Here is a 24,223-nt window from a genome sequence, read left to right as displayed (position 1 = left end):
AGACGAATAATTTATAGTGTTAGATGGATCATAAAACTCAATCAACAAGGGATAAAATATTAATTGGTGTAAGTATAAAACCTTGGAAGAAAAATACTCAATACAATACCCAAATCTTGCTTGGTGGTAACATCAAAATTGTAAATCTAATTAGGAATATGTACCAGTTGATAATAAGAATATTATAATTCTAAGCTAAAACTAACAGATTCCGGGTCATCAGTTGGCAATAATAATGCATTTAGCGTGGTCTTAAAGTCAACGTTCTCGTCAACGTTGAATGAGTATGTGACCTTGACAATCTTCAAGTCATGCCACCAACACTTTGTATCACCAAAATAGTCAAACAACTCCTGCTTTTTTCTGCCCATCAGCAACTCATAGATAAACTGTTGTGTTTCCGAAACAACAAATATAATTAGTTAGAGTTAGAGACACTGCACCCCATTTTTATATCAGTGTGAATCCTCTTAATTTCTTTTTTAATTATTATTTGATAAAATGTGATCTTTTACCATTTAATATTTTTTCTTGATCCCATTTAACAAATATAAAGTGAGAATCCACACTTTACCAAATAATGGAGGAAAAAAAAATTAAGATGACACATTCTCCTGGTTATATATATTGTTAACCGAGAATCAATAGTATTGTTCTGAAAACTACATCAAATTAGTTGGTTTAACCAATTAATAAAAAATTGGTAACTGATTCAGATAAGAAAATCAATTACAAAAATTCGATAAAAATCAATAAAAAGGTCAAAAAAACATTAAATAAGTTGAATCAGTTCAAAATTTTACTGGAAAAAACTTGTTAGAAGTTGCTTTTTATAAAAGCTTTTTTTTTTAAATATATATATATTATACAAAATATATTATTATAATATCTAATTCAATTCTGATTAAACTTCAATTAAATATTTAAACATGCAGTTTTACCGATTCAATAATGAACTATCTAATTTTCAGAACCTTGTCTGATGCAGGGGTTGTGAGTGGTTCGCAAAAATATTGTAAAAAGTCGAAAACTAATAAGCATACCACAGTGAATGGTTTCAGGCCACATTCATACTGGAAGACGAATGAAATAGTTTTTGGACAGCAACAAAAAAGCAACCAATCCATATAACGGAAATAAAGAGTTTCGTTTCTTGGAGAAGAGTCCAATTCCAAGCATTTGATACTAGGAGGAATGGATGAAACTTGCTGTATACTCAGACAATTCTGTTCAATCTACATAAATCATGATGCATAAAAGCAAATAAATAAATAGAATTGGAACATGGATATGCAAGCAAACACAATGAATGAATCAAGTAGCTAGCTAGCTAGTGAATCTACTTACCCCATTCGAATGATAGACAGAGAGGGAGAGTGATGCCAAAACCTTTTGTGGTTTAATGTTTTGGATAAATTCCCTCAAGCTATAATAACCATGCGTAAATTCATGGACAGGAGAGGCATTGAATACCAAATGATCAGAACTTGTTAGGAAAGATATAATAGCTCTGTGATCTCCGCAATAGTCAAATGATAATAAATTTGGAGCATCAATATTCACCTCCTTCAAGTCAGAGTCATTTGTAAACTCCAAGATCATGAGTTGAGCACCCGAAATAGTAATTCTCTCAGACATAGAGCAACAACACAATTCCAAATGCTCAAGGAAAGGGAATTTATGAGATAGATCGAGTAACCACTTGTCTGTAACATCAGTGTTCCACAGACGCAAACATCTCAATCTTGTGAAACTGTCTAAATTCAATTTGATCGGAGATCCAAAATAAGGGAAAGGAACATAACTGTAAGTTCTCAAGATTTGGAGCATCAATATATACCTCTTGTATTCCTTGAATATCAGCTTCCTTTAGCTTTTGTAGACCATGCAGGAATAATGATTCCAGAAATTGTTTGTTCCGAAATGGATTCTTCCTGTTATATACTAAACAACAATATACAGTTAAATCTTCAAGCAGGGGACAGTGAGAAATGAGATGCTCAATAATTCCTTTATCTTCAAGGAGTAGCTCACGTAAACATAGTGTTCTCAGTGAAAATAACTTGATAGAATGATTGAAGAATGACTGGTTAAGTCTTATTTTTCCTTTCAACACCAACTTAGTAAGAGATCTAACTTCAAAGACACAAAGTGGTAAGTCATATTGATCATATCGATACTCCGTGCCATCAGGCCGTCCACGATAGGTGGCAGAGTATAGGAGGCAAAGCTCAAGTACTTCCACACAACTTTCGCTAACCATGTTCATCCAAAGATCAAAATGATGGGACATATACTTATTGTGTTCTGGCATCATGTCGAGCTTAAATACTTTTATTGTTAAGCTTTGGTCACGAAGCTTCAACAATCTTCTCATGACATAGCCAATTAGTATGTCTAGTTTGCTAATTATCTGAGGACTATAAGAACCAATAATAATTTTGTCGCGAATGGATAATATGGGAAATGAATACCATGTATCCCTCCATTCATTTGAGAAAACACTGGTCCTAGCAGCATCTTTTTCTGGCAACCTTGCAAGAATGTCATGAAGTATAGCTTCTGGCAGAACAGATATTCGGTCCATTCCTTCATAACATCATAAGCAGTTGAAAAAAGAGTTCTACATGTCAATATAAATGATTTATCTGAGTAACGGAAGGATCTAATGTCTAAAGTCTAAACACCAAAAAAACAAACTCTTAAATCAGCATGGCACCTGGTAGAAAATGGGAACAAACAACTTTTATTTTAACCGAACCATATGTAAAATTGCCATCCAGAATTTTCAGAAAATAAACAACATCAAGGACTTACGAGAAGCAAAATAAAACAAAAAAAAAAAAGAAAGAAAAAAGATCCACAAACAGAATGAAAGAAAGATATGTTTAAGAGCACCTCCAATGGTGAGTTCCTCTTTGACTTTTTTCTAACATATAGGAACTCTAACCATTGGAGGAGAAAAGGAGTGAGTTCCTGCACAAGGATCAAAGTAAGGGAGTCCCTCTAAGCAGGGACTCAAATTAACCAATAATAACTTGTCATTTGGCAAATTATTATAAAAAAATAATAATATAAAATCTGAAATAATTAAATAATTAAATAATAATTAAATTAGTAATAATTATAATAAAAATTATATTAAATAATTATATTTTTATTAAATTAAATAATTAAGTTTTTATTTAATTAATAATTTATATTAATTATTTATATTATAATTAATATTGAATATTATTTATATTATTATATTAAATTATAATTAATTAAATTTACTTACATTAAAAAATAAATTTAATTTTTATATCTTATAAAATAATTTTTAGTTGAGTTGGTTATTTTTATTTTTAAAATTTAAAATGCTAATGATATTATTAAAATTAGGCGTTGTAAACACAAAACTATAAATTAGTATAATCTCAAATTATATATTGTGTATTATTATTATATATGAATTTATTTAATATTAATATCTTTTAATAATGAATTATTTTTAAATTTATAAATTTAAATAATATTATTAAAAAAAATTAATTATATTAATTTTAAGTATTTTAATTAATTAATTAAGTGGGACCACAACAGGGACTAAAGTTAGTTCCTCCTAATGGAGAAGAGAGAGATGCTTTGAGTTCCTATTTATTGTTTATAATGCAAAAGCTGATGTGGAGCTACTTTTTATGACAGGTGGGCCATAAACAGGAATTGGGATGAGTTCCCTACTGGAGATGGTCTAAAATGCTACGAGGAAGATGCATTTACCGAAGAAACTTTGCCGCTTCGTTCAATGTCTCTCCGACTCCTCTGTTGAGAAGTAACCGCAAGGGGTTAACACTCAACAATTCTAAATTACTCTTCAATTCGCTTTATATATAGTTTCTATTACTAATGAGTTAGGGTTTATTTGGATAAGTTTTTTAAAAATATTTTTTTTTTGGAATTATTTTTTATAAATGATTTTTGAAAAAATATAAATAATTTTATATTTAGATATCTGTAGAACAAATTTTTTATGTATTAATTATATTTTGATATAATAATATAAAAATATTTATTTATTTATTATACAAAAAATATTTTTTTAAAAAGATATAAATTATATTTTTTTTAAAATATTTTTTTAGTATTTTTAATTTTATTTTTAAAAATTTATCAAACACATTAAAAAATAAAAAATTTATTTTATAAAAAATATATTTTTATTAATTTAATAACACTCAAACAAATAGCTAATCTCTCGTATACGAATAGTAATCACTATCATTATTAATTATTATAATAATATTTTTACTTTAAATGAATGACAAAAATTTGTGTGGTTTATGTAACTAAAATTAATAGAATTAGAAGCTCATATTTAAAAAATTCTTTCACAAACGAATGTGGGAATTTAATATCATAGGAAAATTTAAATGCACCTAAAATACTGAATATTGGTATTACAATAATTTTAACCATTAATTTTAGTTAATATATTATATATTTTTTTAATAACTAAAATCAACTGTTAAAACTATTAAAATATTAATATTTCAGAGACACTTAAAAATTCTCCTAATATCATAAATGTTTAGGCATTGCAAAACTGACATTCTCGTATCAACATGGCATTTCATTAAAATTACAGTAGTTAAAGGGCAAAACTATACAAGGATGAAAATTTTCACAGTAAATTTCATAAGAAACCAAATATTTTCATGTTAAATCTGTGCAAATTATACCTATTATGCAATGATATTAAAGATAATTTATTATTTAATTTTTAAAAAATTTTGGAATAGTTGTCCTAAAATTTCGAAAAGAAAAACTTATAAAATAAATATATTAGTAAAATAATATAATAAAAAATTAACATCATTATTTATATTTTCATCATAAGACTTTATTATTTTAATTTAAAATAGATAAAAAATTATCTTTTCACTTTATACCTCATCACTTTAAAGAAATTTGTCACACACAATGTGGTGGTTACATATGTATCTCTAGGGTGACAGAAAAACGGATAAAAAAAAAGACACAAACACAAATGATCATAAAACAATCACATCATAAAATTATTCAAATTGAAGAACATCTCTTAGATTAAAGTATACAACGACAACAGTACGACCCTGACCTTCTCCGGCTGATAGCGAGAGCAGAATTGGAATTTATTTTGCGGTTGAGAGTGAGAACGAGAGCAAGATTTTTTGGTCATTAAAAACTTAAACCATTCTAATCTTAAATTTTGCAACTATCAAAATTTACCTTGATCGGTGCATCGAAATCCAAAGCTTGATAGCATAGCTACTCAAGATTTGGAAAATCAATAGGTACTTCTTGTATTCCTTGAATCTTAAAAAGCTACCTTTTAGAAAAGAAAAATACTTATACGATAACATCTTTATATGAAATGACATTATAAACTCTTAGATTATTAGTCAAATATATTTGGTTAACTATATCAAATCATCTAATGATTTATCCCATTGCTTGCATCATTCATTTTGCACTTTCACCAAGAACAACCACATTATTCCGCCTAAATTGAAATTCCAGAATTCAATTGATGGCAGAATCTAGAAAATTGTAATAAATGATATCCAAATATACTTTGTCACTAGCAGATTATGTTAAGCAAAAAGATTTAACTTCGTATATATACACAAGTACCAAGATAAATGCATACGCGCACACATCTAAGAAACTCAAATGGAGAATGCCTGTCTGGCAAGATTACAACTCTAAGCCAAAAGTGATATATTCCTCAACAGGGGATTCTGGCAATGCATCTAACATGGCCTTAAGATCTTCAACATTTTCACAAGTCCTTTCTAAATGTGTGGCCTTTACAACCTTCAACCCATGCCAACAACACGGCTTGCTCCATGAACGGAGATAGTACCCGTGCTTCTTTTTATCCATCAGCATCTCATAAAAAAACTGTTATTTTTGTGAAATTATGAGTAAAGTTAGAGGCTCCATATAACATTTTATTTATCTTGATAAGTATTTGATATTATCAACACTCAACAAATGAAACTTGGACTTAAAGTTGTAAAGGGGAAAATTCAAGCTGAAAATCTTGGAGACAATGACATACCACAACGAATGCCTTCATGTTAAATTTAGATTGCAAGCAGAATGAAATAGTTTTCGGGAAACAACTTGAAAGCAACCAATTCATAAGGGGAAAATAGCGAGCTTCCATATTCATAGGAAAATGTAATTGAACATGTTTAATACTTGGAGGAGGTGATGAAACTTGCAATACACTCAGACCCAGGATTTCTGTAATCTGCATAATTCAGGGTACAGACAGACAAATAATAAATAAATTTGGAAAATATACAAGCAGAAGGAACCAATCAAGTAGAAAGTGCATACTTACCGAAAATGACTCGTGGATAAAAAGAGAAAGAGATGCCAAAACCTTTTGGGGTTTAATGTTTTGGACAAATTCCCTCAAGCTATAAAGATTATGACGAATCTCACTCATATCGTAATGAGCATTGAGTTCAAGTTGATTAGAAATTCTCAAAAAAGATATGACAGGGTTGTCTTTCCCGACATACTCCCAGGATAATAAATTTGGAGCATCAATGTTGACCTCCTTCAAGTTAGAGCAATGTGATAAACTGAAGAACTTCAGTTCAGGACCTGGAATATTAATCCTTTCATGCTCAAACGAGCAACTATGCAACATCAAACTCTCAAGAAAAGGAATCCTATAACACTGTTCAAGGAACCACTTGTTTGGGATCCTCATATTCCACAAGCTCAACCATCTCAAATTTGTGCAACTATCCAAATTCAGCTTGGAAGGTGTAACCTTACAATGACCATGATAGCATAAGTTCTCAAGATTCGGAGCATCAATATATACCTCTTCTATTCTTTGGATATCAACGTCCTTCAGCTTTTGTAGACCTTGCAAGCTTAAAGATCTCAGCAAAGAGGGCATAGTGCTAGAATAGTTTGAATATCCTCCACGTGAAGGGTTATTATATACATAACAACAAGAATGAAGAGTTAAATGCTCAATCAAAGGACAATGTGAAATGAAATGCTCGATAATCCTTTCATCTTCAAGAAGTATATGACGCAAAGACAATGTTTTCAATGAGAAAAACTTGAGCGAATGGTTTAGCAATGCGGAGTCAAGTCTAGTCCCCTCTCTCAACACCAACTTAGTAAGTGACTTGGCTTCAGTAAGACAAAGTGGAAGGTTATAATGTCTTTTCGCAAAGTTACCAGGGAGGTAAAGCTCTAGTACTTCGACACCACTTTCACTAGCCATCTGTATCCATTGATCAATATGGCAGGACGCAGGGGCATAATCTAATCCATGGTCTAACATGAGCTTAAATTCTTTGATTGCTAAGCCTTGGTCATGGAGCCTAGTTAATCTTTTACTGACATACTGAATGAACCTGTCTAATTTGTCACGTAAATTAAAAAAATTGTGGCTGCAACAAGACAATTTGGGAAATGAAAACCATGTTTCTCTCCATTCCTTTGACAAAACACTAGTCCTAGCAGCATCTTTGTCTGGTAACCTTCCGAGGATGTCATGAAGTATAACTTTTGGCAGATCCGATATTCGGTCCATTTCTTCTCAAACTACAGTTGTGTCCCTGGGATAAGGCGTTGAAAAAAAGAGTTCTACATGTATCAGTATGGCATCTGGTAAAAAATGGGGACTAAGAACTTTTCAGGGACGAGTTTTTTCATATTAAAGCTCAAACTTTTCAGCATGACCCAAAATGTTGTGAACCGAACCCTAATTAAAATTGCTATCCGGAATTTTCAGGAAATGAAAAGCAGAACACAAAGAAAGATCCACAAGCAGAATGAAAGAAAGATATGTTTGAAGTTCTGCGAGGAAGATGCATTTACCGAAGAAACTTTACCGCTTCGTTCAATCTCTCTCCGACTCCTCTCTTGAGAAGTAACCGCAAGGAGTTAAAAAGATTACTCTTGAATACGCTTTATATATGGCTACTATTATTATTAATGACCTAATCCCTGTGATTAGGGGGTGGAAATGGTTGAGGAGAGTTTGATCTTGACCAATCTGATCTAAATAGATGGTTTAAGTTTAATTTTGTTATTTTTTATAGGCTTTTTTCATATTTAAAATTTGAGCAATTTAAAATCTGACAAGCTTATAAACTTATTTAAAAAATTTATTTCATAAATTAAAATTCAAAATAATGCATTTAAAATATCTAAATTAATATTAAATATATTTTAAAATTTATAATTAATAATTTATATAGTATAATTTATTTTATATATTAATCGTTAATCACATATTATAACTATATTTATAATTTATAATTTTTTTTAACAAAAAATTATAATTTTAACTAATTTTAATTATTGATTCTTTTATTTTATTTTATTTTGTATTTAATATAAGTGAATAGTTAAAAATCTAAATTAAGAATCATTTATTTTTACAAAAAAATATTATGACGAGCTGACATAACAAACTTCATAGATTTTTTTAAAATCAGAAATGTAAATTTATTATAGATGGAAGATAAGAATATACAAGTAATTTCATAATTCATTAACATTTTTTTTAACGTTTAATGTTAACAATAAATAAATTAAAAAAATTAATGTATAGAAACTCAATTAAAAAAATAATAATAACCTAATTGAAAATTCGATAAAACTATAGAGACATTAATAATAATTAAACCTTTTAACTAATAAGTTTTTCAAAAATTATCTAGCTCGTTTCATAAAACAAGCTGAGTTGAGCTTGAAACGAAACAAGCCGCGTGGGGGGGGGGGAGTGCCCCCATTAAGTTTTATAAAATTCTTAAGTAGTTTATAGTATTAAATTTTAGTGGCTCTCCTTATATAAATAATTTTGACCCTATTTTTCAAAATTCAATATTATTAAAAGATATTTAATTAAATTTAATTTTATAAATATATAAAATTTGATTTTAACTATTTAATAAAAAAGTAATTAAATAAATAATAATAAAAGAATGAAAAATCAAAATAAATAACCATAATCTTAATTATTCTCAAAATTAACTTTTTCGCTGTTATCTTTTTTACTTTCTTCCCGTTTCCTATTTTTCTATTTTTTTATTTTATTTTTAAATTTTTTTATTTAATTAAAATTTTATTTTTATCTATTTGTAATTTTTCTTTTATTAAATTATATTGTATTTGTTTTGTAATTATACTATTATGTAATATTTTTATTTTTTGATTAATGGTTATTGTACAATAAAATTTTATTAGTATTTTTTATGATTGGTTTGCTGAGTCTTTTATATTCATATTATATTTTTAATTTTTTTGTGAAATTAGAAAAATTAGGGTAAATTATTTTTTTGTCCTAATATTTGCATTTTTTAAAATATTTCTAACGTTTAATTTTATTTAATTTTTTCTCTAATATTTTTTATTCATTCAATTTTGTTCTTTAATATTTTTAATTTGTATCAAAACTATCTCTATAAACTTTCAATTTATTCCTAACATTTTATATAAGTTGACGTCTAGGGATAATTTTGACACAAATAAAAAATATTAAGGACAAAATTAAATGCAACTAAACGTTAGGTGTATTTTTGAAAAAATTACAAATATCATGAACAAAAAATATATTTTATTCTAAAAATTATTGTCTTTATTATGTACGATTTTCTCCACCAATAAAATTTGCTGGATCCATCACTGATTATTACTATCATTATCATTATCAGTTATTATAATTATAATAATATTTTTATTTTAAATGAATGAGAAAAGTTTGCGAGATTTGTGTAACTAAAAGTAGAATTTAATTATGATGTACTGTGAGAGTAAAATTATTTTACATAATTGATTATTTAATTTTACTATAATAAGATATTTTACATAATTAATTTTTTTGATAACTGAAATTTAAATTAATTAAGATTTTAAAATAATTTTTATTATAATGAAATATTTTGATAAAGATAAAAAAATTATTATTATTATTATCTTATTTTTCAACCATTATAATTAAAATAAGAATTTGTTTAATAATATTATTATTAAGTTCAAAATCTATCGATATGAGTAAATATTAGTACTCTTTGATGAATTTAACTTTGTTAATGTTTTATTATATATTTTTTATCATTAAATTACTAATGTCATTTATATTAGTAATTCATATATATTTAATCCTATATATATTATTACTTGTGTTTTAATATATCTAATTTTTATAATTATCCATTTAATATATTTATAAGTTGTAACTTAAACTGCTGACTTAGCAATTTCAAAACTTGACACCTAACCAATAGTTATTCTTAATCATCTAATGTCTTTATTCTTTGAATGGTTCTATACTTCTATTCAAGGTTCGAAAAACCGGACCGATTATCAAACCGCTCTAGCTACTGGTTCATTGGTTTATTGGTCTAACCGGTTCAACCGGTGGTTCAACCGAAAAAATCGTTTCTGAATAAAATAATAAATAAATTATATACAAACATCATAAAATATAACAAAATCACTAACAACAGTAGTCCTAGGAGGAACATACTTAATCACCACAGAATCAGCACCAATCTTAGCACATTCACCAACCTTAATGTTCCCCAAAATACAAGTCCCTGCACCAATCAAAATTCCATCACCAATCTTTGGATGCCTATCACCAGAAGCTTTACCAGTTCCACCCAAGGTCACACTATGCAAAATTGACACAATGTTACCAATCACTGCAGTTTCACCAACCACTAATCCAGTTACATGATCAAGCATAATCCCGCTTCCAATCTTAGCACCGGGATGAATACGAACCGCAAAAATCTCGGAAACTCGGTTCTGGATCATAACTGCCAAGACTTTTCTTCCTTGAAGCCATAGCTTATGAGCAACTCTATGAGATTGGCATGCTAAGAAGCCTTTGAAGTTCAAGAAGCAATGCACATGGTTTATGCAAGCAGGGTCTCTTTCCTTAACTGCTTTGAGATTATCCTTCACAGAATCCATGATTTCTTGGTCAGATTTCAAGATCCCAACAAAAAGATCAAAGAGTGTGTTACTTGGAAGGCTTGCACTGCTTAATAAAACATATATGAAATTAAAAACAGCCACAGCAATGAACATTAACAATTTTGCCTACACAATGAACATTAACAATTCTGGCTACAGCAATTCTGCCTACAGCAATTCAGCCAGTCAATAATTTTGCAAAACCGAGTAAGTTTCCAGCAATAACAAAGTACAAAACAGAGTAACAAATTTCAGCTTATTTACAAAACAGAGTAACAAATTTGAGCAGAAGGCGACGAGCAGGACGAATCCAATGGAGGATGGGAAGAACTTACTTTCCCATCAGGCAGTGAAACAACAGACTCAGTTCCAGAACAAATAATCACCCTAACCTTCAAATCAATAACTATTTCAACAAAAATTCAGAAACATCATACTAAAAAAAATTAAAAAATGGCAGCAGCAGGCCAGCAACATAACAAATCCATTTCAATAACATAATTTCAACAACATAAGTTCACAGCCACAGTTCACAATCCACAGAGATTAAATTGACCAGCCACAGCCACAGTTCACACTTCACAGAGTATCAATTTCATGCAAGATTTCTACCGGGGTCGATGGAAGAACATGAGCAGAGGCGAAGAACAAAGAAGATAAGCAGAGGACGAGTCACTCACCTGGGGTCGATGGAGGGCTACCGGTGCTGAGTGTTGACTGTTGAGGACCGCGCGATGGAGATGGAGGGCTACCGGTGTTGACTGCGTGCTGCGGTGCTGGTGTTGAGAAGATGAGCAGAGGATGGAGATGGAGGGCTACTGGGCAGGAACCAGGCGAAGGCGACGATGGAGATTGGAGGGTTACTGGGGCTGAGGATGGCGACACCAGGGGACGAAGGATGGCGACAGGAAGGCTATGGTTCAGGGCGGCTAGGGTTCTCCGTTGGAGATGATTCAGAAAGGGGGAATGAATGAATGGGGTCGGGGAAAGAAAGGGGGTGGGGTGCTCCACGAGCGGGTCGGGTCGGGTTCGGTTTTTTATTTTTTTAAAAAATTATAAAACGGCGTCGTTTAGCATAACCGGCCGGTTCGCCGGTTCGTAAGCGGTTTTTATTTGGACGGTTTTCATATGAGGACCGGACCGTTTGCAGTGCCGGTTCGCAGTTAAACCGGTCGAACTGGCCGATCCGGTCCGGTTTTCAGAACCTTGCTTCTATTCACTTAGCTGAGATTCAAAGTGAACAAAAGAAAAAAATAAACGTGGCACATATACCTCCTTCATTTAATAACTACTAACACTTGGTTATGAATCATCATCAATAATCACCTTCGTTCCTTTACTTTCACCACCGAACTAAGCTTAAGGAAAATAAGAGAAAGAGAAGTCGAGAGAGAGTGATACGTGAGACCATGGAATCGTGAAGCTTCCTTTTACGATTTCTTGAGATCCGTAATTCCAATAGAAAATTTAATTCGATTAAAGTGTTTGTATCTTTTTTCTCTATACGTTGGCATCATTTTTGTTTGGTAGAAGTTGACAGTAACGTAACTCCTCTTCCTCTCGAGTTCGGCCAATTAGAATTCTAGGAAGCACAGATGATTTCTAACATTTTCTTCTTCAACAGCTCGATCTAAAAGTTTCTTCGAAATTTCCATTATTTTGATTTCGTACAGAGTTAGAGTTTTGGTAATTTCTCACTAGTTAAATTGGTATTGGATAAGTGAATTGATGTTGTAATTGATTGTTGATTGAATTTGACTGAATTTATGTTAAATTTTTGTAATATATTAATATTTGTGATAAGTTTAAAGTTCGTACAGACAGGAATCAAATTATTTTGATGAATTTGGGACTGGAATATTATTGATGATCAAGTGAAATTGGTGAGATGTGATGATGATATTGAGATTTAATAAGAAATAAATTGATGAATTGATGATATGATTTGAGATATGAAAATGGTTTGATTTTGGAAGTGGTTTGATTTTTAGTCGGTTTGATTTTATAAATGTTTTGATATTAGAAATGGTTTTGATTTATTGGAAACGATTTGAAAAGAATTTGAGAAATAGTTTGGTTGGAACTCGAAAAGGGTGGCAAAGTCCAAATTTATGGGAGATGCAGCCGAAATTTTGTTATAAGATTTAAGACTTTGTTTTAAATTTTATTTAGAAAAAGATTGGATTGAGAAATTGTATTATTTAATTTTTGATTTATTAAGAAAATAGTTATGTTTCGAGTTTAATTCATTTAAGAAAAGTCTATGTTTTAATTGTAACGACCCAACTTTTAGTACGTCATGATCGTACCAAAAGTAAGGCGTTACCAACCTAATCCCTTGTTATCTATTTAATATTGAGTCTTTACGCATTAATATATCGACAATTTTACTAAAAGTTAAAATACTTTTTCAACAAGAACAGAATAACGCATATCCACGTACTTAATATTAATAATACTTTATAATATTACATACAAAACCAATTCCAAACCCTAATTTCACTAACCCTAACCTCTTCTACCAACTCACACACACGTACCCCCACCCGTTCACTCCTCGGTGAGCCACGCTTACCCTCTCCTCACCACTCATTCACCCACCGCCATCCCCTACCGTTTCCCTAACACTCACATCACACAACACACACCATGCACAAAACAAATAAACAAGCACATACACAGACACATACACAGAGAGAGAGAGAGAGAGATCCGAGGGAGCTGTGAGAGGAAGATGAGGAGGAAGAAGCTGCTTCCCATCGTTGCCGTCGACCCACGCCTCGTCGGTGCCGTCCATGCTTGTCATCTCCGCTGGAGCCGTCGAGGGGTTAGCAGAGAGGGAGAACGAACCTGAGAATCAGGGTCACCACCGAGAAGGGGAGGAGTTGTGTTTCACGCCACCATGCCTCCATCACCGCCGATCCGCCATCGCTACTGTGGCGTTGACGTCGCCGTTTCCTCAGGCAGTTTCGCCGCGGATGGGCCCATCACTGTCGCAAATAGAAGAGCTATTCACCAATGTCGCGTCTGCGCCGCTGCTGTGTTGCTGCCAACCCTGTTGGATTCCAGCGTGGAGAAGAGAACCGTGTGAGGAAGAGAGGAAGACAGAGCCGTGTGAGCCAGCGGAGCCACCGTCCTCGCCGCTGCTGCCACGGTCGCCGGTGAGTCGTGCACCGCCATTAGAGCCACCAGCAACACCATCCTTCTTGCGTTGGTCTCAATTCTGTAATTCTTGAACATACCATGATTTTACCTTCGTTCTGTTCCAATGTTGTTTCTTTGTCAAATTCTTGTTTTAATTTCAATAGCATGTCTCTGTTTTAGCATGGCCATTTTGTTCCTCTTGTTTTTCTGCTGGGACTGTCTTGAGTGAGGATCAAGCTAGACTTGTCAAAATTAATGCTTAGCCCCGACATCAGTTCAAAGTGTCGTAATAACCTCTTGTAGTTACTTATAGTTTCCTTCTCCGATGGGTAAAATAAAATAGTGTCACCTGCAAATTGGATATGTGACAACTCTATATCATCCCTCCCAACTAGCAACGGAACATAGAAATAGTACCAACACACTCCATAACCCACTCCCTCCATCTCCATCCAAATCTCATCTTTTGAAATTCTAAGTCCAGAAAACTCCACTTGACACTATCATATGCATTCTGAAAATCTAACTTGATAATTGCTGCTTCTTTTTTTCTCAGTTTAAGCCAATGCACTGTTTCACAAGCAATCAGTGCCCCATCGTGTATTTTTCGACCTTAACAAATACACTCTGGGTCTCCCCTATTAGTCTTGGCATTACCGACCTCATTCTTCTAACCAATATCTTCGAAATTATCTTGTACACACAACCAATCATACTAATCGATCGAAGGTCTTTGATCTTTTCTGCTCCAACAAACTTCGGTGCTAGCGCTACCCATGTAATATTTGCATCAGAAGGTAACCTGGCTGTCTGAAAGAACCCCATCACGGCTGTCGTGAATTCCAAACCACTATCTTCCTAGCATTTCTTTATGAAGTTCATGTTATACTCATTGCTTCTTGGTACCTTAGATGATTCACAATCCCATATCGTCTCTCTAAAGTTTTTGCTTCATCTTCATGAATTCATTTCACCAAACCATCTTTGAAACCCGCCATAGTCGGCCTCTCCTGATGATACAAACCCTTATAGAACTCCTGAATGGCAATCTTTATTCTGGCTTGATTCCTTACCAACCTACCATTAATTACCAGAGCATTAATTCTATTGTTCCTTCTTCTCGCTGAAGCTATGCTATGAAAGTATCTAGTATTTTTGTCCATTTTACTCGCATGTCGAGACTTTGACATCTGTTTCCAGTGTATTTCTTTCCTCTTGTACCATCCCTCACAGCATCTCACTAATGCCTTTCTCCTCGCCTCTATTGTCCCATCATATATCCCGTTACTTACCATATCATCTGACTTCTTTATCTCTTCCTCAAACATATTGATTTTCTTATCGATGTTGCTAAAATTGTCCTTATGTAATCTCTTTAACAGAACCATCAGAGCCTTTAGTTTATCAGTAAACTGTATATTTCCTAAACTTCTCCATTCCTCCTTCACCATCTTTAGAAAACCCTCATGTGTAAACCAAGAGTCTAAACTTCGAAAGGGTCTTGGTCCGCTTCTTCATTTCGTATCTTCCACTATCATTGGACAATGATCTGATAACCCCTTGGTCCACCTTTCAATCGAATATCAGGAAATTTCTCAATCCATTCCAAACTAACTAGAATTCTATCAATGCAACTGTACGATCGGCCCCTGAATCATGTAAATTTGCGATCATATAACGGTAGGTCCATCAGCTGCATATCTTGTATCCAATTCCCCAAATCCCTCACAGTCGCTGTCAGGCTAACAACACCTTTTCTTTCCTCCACCTGTATAATCTCATTGAAATTACCCATAAAGAAGAATGGAACCTGACATAACCCAGCTATATAATTCAATTCTTCCCACATCAGAACTTTCTCACCTCTTATATGTGCGCCATACACCAAACAAAATGCCTAATTGAAATTATTTTTTAACAAAATCCTTTCGACACACAACCATCTCTCCCCTTTGTAACAATTATTCATTTTGAACATTATTTCATTCCAAATCAATAATAAATCACCCAATGCCCCTTCAAACCCTACACATTCCCATCCCACAAAATCGCTCCCCCAAATTCGTGCTATGTCAAAGTTCGTCACTACTTGTCTCTTAGTCTCTAAAGAACCTATCATATTTAACTTATGTTTTTTCTTAAGGTCCTTCAACATGCTAGATTTTCCATCACTCCTCAACCCCCTAACATTCCAAGAACTAAAAATCATGATAAATTTTTTTACACACCTTTTTAGAGTTTTTGGGTATACATCGTCTTACTTTCTATTTCTGTTTAGCTATTATCCTCTTTTGAGCAATTTCTTCATTCTGGGCTTGGAAAATAGTTATGATATCATCTTCTTCACTATAAAGTACTGCACCAAATTCCACTACTAGTTTCCATGTTTTCCTCTTTTCAATCCTCTGTTCCTCCAATTCCAAACTCCGATTATTTCTGGTTCCCAAATTTAAGACATTTTTGTCTGCTTTCCTATGCTGTACCCTGTTTTCCATCAACTCCACCATGTAAATTTGCTATCCCATCTCTCTTTAACTCAGTTATTCCATTACCAATCACGTCTGTACCATTGATTCATTCACTTTTTCTAGAATATGAAACAAAACCCGCATCACCGTTATCCCCTCCATCATTGTTCACTTTGTTCGCATCCTCAGTCCCACCATCTTCGTTAGTCTTGTCCTCATTATCGCAGCTTCTTGGTGTTTTACACCTCATCTCCGTTAACGGCCTCACGAGATGGTGCTCCACCTTCTGAAGCCCTTCATGACCGTGCTCCTTTGGTGAAAAAGGGGAATGGATCCTCTCAATTGTTAAAAAAAATTAAGAGTGTAAAGTGCGATCTCTAACCCTTCATTGCTCTCTCTCACATATTTATTTTTAGTCTCACTTATAAAATTAATGGTAAAAGATCACACTTTACCCCCTCAATTGTAAAAAAAATTGAGAGAATCTATTTCTGTGAAAAAGTCGATGTAGATTGTGCATCCTAGCTCGCTGGACCACCGCCGATACTACCGGTTCTCTGCACTTCCACGTCAAGATGCCCTCTTTCTCCTTAACGAACCAGAATAGTCACATCATCTCCTGGTCTTGCATCTGCCTCGAAAATCTCCGCGGATCCTCCTCCTCGCAACCCCATGCTCGTGTTGCTCATAACTCGACCCGCGCTCTTCTAATCCGATCCAACTCCAAAACTCTCTCCAACAAGACCAGTCTGATCTATTAACACATTTGGGCCCAATGACAACTTTTACTGTTTTTTGTAGTTTATTGTGAATATAGGCCTAACACAATTCACACAGATGGGTTTTTTATTTTTTTTTCCCCTTATATCCCCTCTTTTCAGCCCACTATATTCATATGTAACAGTTTTTTCAAATTCATCCTCATAACTCACAATCTCATATCCCACAAAATCAGCACCCCTTTTATTGCCTTCATAAATTGTATGATACATTTCTAAATGGTTGAGATTTTGGTTTAAATGGTTATAATTCCATTCATTCAAAATTAACTCGGAATTTACTAAACTACACTTGTCTTTTCCATTCTCCCTTGACACCTCCATCACCAATTCAGCTGCTTGATCCCTGTAACTCGTCGGAACTATTGTTTTTTCCTTTCCAGCATTCTCCGCCACACACTCACTCTCTACAGCTATGCTATGGCATTCACAACTAGGCCCTCCTTCACTATAAGCTTCTTGATTACAACCTGATCTATATGTCTCACGCACAACCTCTTTCACCAATACATCAAACCTACTGATACCTATTGTGATATTAACCCATTCACTAATCGCATCCATGGCGCAAGTATCAATTTGCACACATTCAACATTAAACGATATACACAATTTCTTTGCTTGATCGCACTCGACTATTTCTCTCCATTAGCCTCCTGTCGTTCAGAATGTGTCCACCGCCCAAACATGCAGTGGCACTCCAAAACATTCTAACCACACCTTACGAGTTTCGCTTCGCTCCGTTTCCTCGCAACGCTATACACTATGGAAACATTGCAAAAGGCTATTCATTCTAAAGATGTAAGCCTCTTCAGCATTCAACACAGAATCAAATGTTAGCAAAGCTTTATACGCTCCCATTTCTCAGACATGGACAACATGAGGCAAATTTTTTCCAGTTACTTCTTTCAAACAATTAAAGCCAATAGCCTTCTCCATTCCTCCTATTAGACTTCTTTGTAGCTAGTTAAGTTTTTCTTCGCCACAGAAACTTCCACCTTTTTTGTCCATATATTCCTATGTGGGTCTTCTACTTTTTTGTCCCTGCAAAGGTTTTTTCACGTTCTTCACTACGTATGTCTGGATCTCTCCTCTTATGGGTTGACTATTAGCATTGTTCCGAGTAACACCTCCTTCCTGACAGACGTCTCTATCTCTCTCTGTATTTTGCCTCCCGTGTAGAAATAATTTTTCTTCGCAATCTCATCCGATTCATTTTCGCTATAGCCTTCAAGACTCCTCCATTTGTTGTGTATCGTATGAATGCAAAAATGTATATATTACCACTTTTTTATTTTCGTAATAAGTATATATCATTTACACGTCCCGTCCATTTGAATAGATGGAATAATTCCTTCTTCAAAATGTCTTCTGGTGGATTATCTACAAAAATGGAAAAGTCTACATTTCCAATAGTTGATACACTCTCTCTCAACTTTAACCATTCTAATCTAAATTGAAAACATATCAAATCTGTTTTTTTTTTAAACAAAACCAAATATTTAGTTTTGTTTTCAAATATTTGATATGGACTTTTTAAATTAGATTCTGTTGAATTTTTGTGTGCTCAGAATTCTAATCTAAATTGAAAACATATGAAATCTGTTTTATTTTTTTAACAAAACCAAATATTTAGTTTTGTTTTCAAATATTCGATATGGACTTTTTAAATTAAATTCGGTTGAATTTTTGTGTGCTCATAAGTACATAGTAGCGTTTTTGTTAAATTCTAGGGTAAACGTTGCATTTCAACAATTAGATTAATCAAACTCATAATTTATTAAAAAACAAACTAATGACAAACATAAATATAGACTTATATGTTATATCAAGTAAAAATAAATGCCTGCGTAATACTTAGCCAGATCTTCTCAGAAGCAACATCAAAGTTGTAAATCCAATTAAGCATGTCTAGCATAAGTTGATAATAACGATATTACAATTCTAAGCTAAAACTAATATACTCCTCACCATCAGATTTTGGGAATGAATGTAACATGGTTTCTAAGTCAACATTCTCATGAACCTTGAATGAACTTGTGACCTTGACATTCTCCAATTCATGCCACCAACACTTTGTGTCACTAAAATGGTGAAACCACTTCCACTTTTTTCTTCCCATCAGCAACTCATACAAAAACTGTTTTGTTTACAAAATAACAAATAGAGTTACAGAGTAATGTTGAGAGAGTATAAATATACAATGCGTGTACTGTGTGGTTCACAGAATGTTAGGAAGTAGACTAAATTTTTGTTATAAGATTTTGTATGTAAAATTCCCAATTTTGTAAAAACGTTCTACAACCATTTTTGATATGATGAAAACTAAGCATACCAAGATAAATGGTTTCCTGTCATAATCAGAGTGCAAGATGAATATAATAGTTCTTGGGCAGCAACTTAAAAGCAACCAATTCACATAAGGGAAATAGAGAGCTTCATTTTGCGGAACACACTGCAATCCTAGACGTTTAATAGTAGGAGGAGTGGATGAAACTTGGATTTGACTCAAAATCTGTTCAATCTACACAATTCAGGGTGCACAAAAACCAATAATTAAAAATTAACAATTAAAATTGGAAAATGTGCAATCAAAATAAACCAATCCAGTAGCTAGCTAGTGAATACTTACTCCTGGTAGATGTTGGATAGATAGGGAGAGTGATGCCAAAACCATTTGTGGTTTAATATTTTGGATAAATTCCCTCAAGCTATAATTATGCTTATAATCCAGGGTAGGATTAAAACTGAGTTCCAGTTGATTAGAATATTTCAGAAAAGATATAACAATTTTGAAGTTTCCATAATACTGGCATGATAATAAATTTGGAGCATCTATTGACCTCCCTCGAGCTAGAGCAATGTATTGATAACTCCAAGCATTTGAGCTGTGCACCCAAAATATTAATCTTTTCAGACATAGAACAACACAACAGTGACAAACTCTCCAGGAAATGGAATTTATGAAATAGTTCAACAAACCACTTATCTGTAATGATAGAGCCCTCCAAAAAGAATAAACGCAAACATCTCAAATTTGTGAAACTATCTAAATTCAACTTGAAAGGCGCATAAACATCCAGAGGACAATAACATAAATTCTCAAGATTTGGAGCATCAATATAAACCCCCTGTATTCCTCGAATATCAGCTTCCTTGAGCTTTTCTAGACCATGTAGGAACAATTATCTAACAGGACAAGGTACACTTACAGGGTTATATATATAACAATCATTAACGGTTAAATGTTCAATCAGAGGACAATGAGATATGAGATTCTCAACAATCCCTTCATGCGAAAAGAGTACCTCACATAAATGTAAAATTCTAACTGAGAAAAGCTTGATTGAATGGTTTAGAAATGCTTGTTGGTGGAATCTTATTTTCCCTCTCAACACCAATTTAGTAAGTGATTTGGCTTCAATGACACAAAGTGGAAGGTCATATTCTTGGTCTATAGTGCACCCTTTTGCAACATAGGCAGTAGGGAGGGGGAGGCAAAGCTCAAGTTCCTGGACACCATTTTCGCTGACCATCTTCATCCAAAGATCAACATGATAGGACATTTTCTTATGGTCTACACATTGCATGTTGAGCTTAAATACTTTAATTGCTAAGCCTTGATCAAGAAGCTTCAACAATCTTTTAGTGACATAGTGAATGAGTATATCTTGATTGCTAAACCTAAGAGGATTCTTTAGTAACACATCATGCATACTAAAAAAATCTTTGCTGCAAATGGATAATATGGGAAATGAATACCAAGTGTCCTTCCACTCCTTTGACAAAACACTGGTCCTAGCAGCATCTTTGTATGGCAACCTTGTAAGAATGTCATCTAATATAATAACTTTCGGCAAACTGGTTAATCGGTCCATTCGTTTTCCCTCGGCTACAGACCTACAGTGGTATCCCTGAAGGAGAAGAATAAAAAGAAAAACAGTAATTATTATTCATCTCGCAAGTGAGAGCTGAGAGCTCTAAATGAATATGAATGATTTTCATCTTACCTCTCAAGGTAAAACTTAAAGCTAGGACTCCTAAATCAACATGTCATTGCATCAAAGTTGGGAACTAAAAAAATTGGCCAGTTATACAGAGCACCAAGTTAATTTAATTATGGTATATCACACACTAATTGATTTAGTATTTTTTTTACCACCCCTGAGCATATGAACTAGCTATGATTACAACTTTAACAACTTTTTTCCCAACTCAAAAGTCATTGCAATAAATGAACACAAAGAAAACTATAAAGCTTGATTGGATACTGATGGCAGTGACTAGTAGTGATAAGTTTCTTTCACAGTAAATTTCATTAGAAGCTAACCAAATTTTCACCAATAACTTAATCAAATTATCTACTGTTAGGGAGAGAGAAAGTAAAGGAAGGCTAAGAAAAGGAAGGCTAAGAGTTATTATAGGAAAGTTTTATTTCTATCCGTTGAAATTATAGCATATAACCACTATATAAACGTTTGTAGAATTTCAATTCAATCATCATCAACAATAACAACTACATTCACATTTTCTTTTCATATTATTATTATTATTATTATTATTATTATTATTATTATTATTATTATTATTATTATTATTATTATTATTATATTTTATTTCCTTTTCTCTTTAGTAATTATACAGCGAGTGCATTATTGTGAGTAGTGTTCAATTTCATATTACTTTGTAGCTATTAGAAGTCAAAATTCTGCTACAGACTCAACAATTGGTATCAAGAGCCAACGTTATATTATTCATTATTTGAGTGGTAAAATTCAATTTTGAATATAATGGCTTCTACTAGTAGTAATGTCAAAGTAGGCAAATATGAAATCGAGAAGTTCAATGGGAAAAATGATTTTTCCTATTGGAGGATGCAGATGAAAAATCTGCTTATATCACAAAAATTACACAAGGCACTGGCAGGAAAAGAGAAAAAGCCGGAGGAAATGAAAGATGAGGATTGGAAAGAATTAGATCTTGAGGCGCGGACTGCAATAATCTTATGCCTTGAGAGGGATGTTGCTTTTTTGGTAAATGAAGAAGCAACTGCAGCAGGCGTTTGGTTAAAGTTAGAGAGTAACTTCATGACGAAGACTCTTACTAAGAGGATCTACTTAAAATCCAAATTGTATACATGCAAGATGGAGAAAGGCACCTCAATCCGAGAATATATCAATAAGTTTGATAGGATCATATCAAACTTAAAGGATATAGATGTGAAGGTTGATGATGAAGACCAAGCACTCATATTGTTACTTTCATTACCGAAGTCCTATGAAAATCTGGTGCAGACATTGATGCTGGTGGGTGACACTCTGACCATGGATGAGACGAGGGCATCACTTTTAGCGGATGATCTACGTAAGGTTGCTACAAGTGTAATGTCATCTTCAAATGGAAGAGAGTATAATGATCAAGCACAAGGATTGTTCGCGACTAGAGGAATGACTAATGAAAGAGGAAAAGGTAATAAGCGTGGAAAGTCTAGGCCAAAATCTAGACCTCACGCGGAGAGAACATGCTTTAAATGTGGTGAGGCTGGACATTTTAAAACAAATTGTCCAAATAAGAAGATAACTTTCAAGAAACAGAACAACGACAACCCAAAAGAAAAGCAAGAAGCAAGCTACGTCTCAAATGATGAGGAAGATTGTTACTCTGTGACAGAACAATCTTATGAAATCTTCGATAAGTGGATTCTTGATTCAGGAGCCTCTCACCATATGTGTCCAAATAGGAAGTGGTTTACTACCTATGAAAGCATAAATGGTGGCACAGTTTTAATGGGCAATGATCATGCTTGTAAAACTGTGGGATTGGGTACTGTAAGAATCAAGATGCATGATGGTGTCGTAAGAACCTTAAAGGATGTGAGACATATTCCAGACTTGCGGAAAAATCTGATCTTCATAGGTTTGTTAGAGAAAAATGGTTACAAAATAGTTGCAGAAAATGGGGTACTTAAAGTTGTTCGTGGTTCTTTGGTAGTGATGAAAAGAGTTCGTCACGGTAATCTTTATTCTCTTTTGGGGACAACGGTTATAGGTGAGTTAGCAGTTGGAATCGGTGGAAGTAGAGATCAAACAGATTGCACGAGAATATGGCACATGCGGCTTGGACATATGTCAGAGAAAGATCTATCATTGCTTTGTGGACAAGGTTTGCTGAAGAATATGAAGAAACCACAAATGAAATTTTGTGAGCATTGTGTGTATGGAAAGGCACATAGGGTGAAGTTTTCTACAAGCAAGCATAAAAGCAGAGGGTTGTTAGACTACGTGCATACTAATATTTGGGGCCCGGCTAAAGTTACTTCCAAGGGTGGTTCCAGGTATTTTGTTACTTTTGTTGATGATTATTCCAGGTATGTTTGGATTTACTTCCTCAAATATAAGAATGAGGTATTCGATACTTTTAAGCGATGGAGAGCAATAGTTGAAAACCGAACAGGTAGGAAGCTAAAAAATCTACGATCTGATAATGACACAGAGTACACGGATGGGGCTTTCAAGGAGTTCTATGACCGAGAAGGCATTACAAGATACTGGACAGTTAGAGAAACACCACAACAGAATGGAGTTGCCGAACGACTGAATCATACGCTACTTGAGAAGGCAAGGTGTATGCGCTCTAATTCTGGGTTAGGCAGAGAATGGTGGGCAGAATCGGTTGCTACAGCTTGCTACATAGTGAATCGATCCCCACATTCTTCTCTAGATGGAGACACACCTTATAAGGTATGGTCAGGGGAACATGCAGATTACGAGAAACTCAGAGTCTTTGGATGCACAGCCTATTATCATGTCAAAGATAATAAGCTTGATGATAGAGCTAAAA

The 24,223-nt window shown here is 33.4% G+C and overlaps 4 protein-coding genes and 2 pseudogenes across 4 annotated transcripts in view; all 6 read right to left on the bottom strand.

Moving 5' to 3' along the window:
• The window catches only part of LOC148543620 (F-box/FBD/LRR-repeat protein At5g22660-like), a 142,665-nt gene that overhangs the window by 84,493 nt on the left and 33,949 nt on the right, over positions 1-24,223 (bottom strand). The gene's annotated exons all lie outside the window — the stretch shown is intronic.
• Positions 44-3,840, bottom strand: LOC110266698 (uncharacterized). Its single transcript, XM_021111654.2, has 4 exons — positions 3,763-3,840; positions 1,348-2,623; positions 1,044-1,235; positions 44-389 (listed from the first exon to the last, which is right to left on the bottom strand). The coding sequence occupies exons 2-4, from the start codon at positions 1,828-1,830 to the stop codon at positions 183-185; spliced, it is 882 nt and encodes a 293-aa protein (XP_020967313.1). The 5' UTR covers positions 1,831-2,623; positions 3,763-3,840; the 3' UTR covers positions 44-182.
• Positions 1,860-2,587, bottom strand: LOC148543621 (putative FBD-associated F-box protein At3g60710). The gene is made up of 2 exons (XM_088498600.1): positions 2,138-2,587; positions 1,860-1,934 (listed from the first exon to the last, which is right to left on the bottom strand). The coding sequence occupies exons 1-2, from the start codon at positions 2,585-2,587 to the stop codon at positions 1,860-1,862; spliced, it is 525 nt and encodes a 174-aa protein (XP_088354726.1).
• Positions 5,580-7,960, bottom strand: LOC107617019 (uncharacterized). Its single transcript, XM_016318856.3, has 4 exons — positions 7,882-7,960; positions 6,374-7,619; positions 6,086-6,280; positions 5,580-5,925 (listed from the first exon to the last, which is right to left on the bottom strand). The coding sequence occupies exons 2-4, from the start codon at positions 7,592-7,594 to the stop codon at positions 5,719-5,721; spliced, it is 1,623 nt and encodes a 540-aa protein (XP_016174342.1). The 5' UTR covers positions 7,595-7,619; positions 7,882-7,960; the 3' UTR covers positions 5,580-5,718.
• Positions 10,474-11,106, bottom strand: LOC107614737 (serine acetyltransferase 3, mitochondrial pseudogene; annotated as a pseudogene).
• Positions 19,320-21,261, bottom strand: LOC107617025 (uncharacterized; annotated as a pseudogene).

This window comes from Arachis ipaensis, chromosome B9 (assembly GCF_059453495.1).
Source record: "Arachis ipaensis isolate K30076 ecotype BB chromosome B9, ASM5945349v1, whole genome shotgun sequence".
NCBI classification, from domain to species: Eukaryota; Viridiplantae; Streptophyta; class Magnoliopsida; order Fabales; family Fabaceae; genus Arachis; species Arachis ipaensis.
This window is presented reverse-complemented; position numbering and strand designations above follow the sequence as displayed.

Bases quoted from the DNA above. Each gene is read 5' to 3' on its own strand.
- LOC110266698 (XM_021111654.2), bottom strand. From the start codon at position 1,830: ATGCTCCAAATCTTGAGAACTTACAGTTATGTTCCTTTCCCTTATTTT. The intron at 1,236-1,347 runs GTAAGTAGATTC...TGATTTATGTAG, and splicing joins CTGTCTATCATTCGAATGGG to ATTGAACAGAATTGTCTGAG. The intron at 390-1,043 runs GTATGCTTATTA...GAAACACAACAG, and splicing joins GCCTGAAACCATTCACTGTG to TTTATCTATGAGTTGCTGAT.
- LOC148543621 (XM_088498600.1), bottom strand. From the start codon at position 2,587: ATGGACCGAATATCTGTTCTGCCAGAAGCTATACTTCATGACATTCTT. The intron at 1,935-2,137 runs GTTAGATCTCTT...AGTATATAACAG, and splicing joins TACCACTTTGTGTCTTTGAA to GAAGAATCCATTTCGGAACA.
- LOC107617019 (XM_016318856.3), bottom strand. From the start codon at position 7,594: ATGGACCGAATATCGGATCTGCCAAAAGTTATACTTCATGACATCCTC. The intron at 6,281-6,373 runs GTAAGTATGCAC...TGAATTATGCAG, and splicing joins TTATCCACGAGTCATTTTCG to ATTACAGAAATCCTGGGTCT. The intron at 5,926-6,085 runs GTATGTCATTGT...CAAAAATAACAG, and splicing joins ACATGAAGGCATTCGTTGTG to TTTTTTTATGAGATGCTGAT.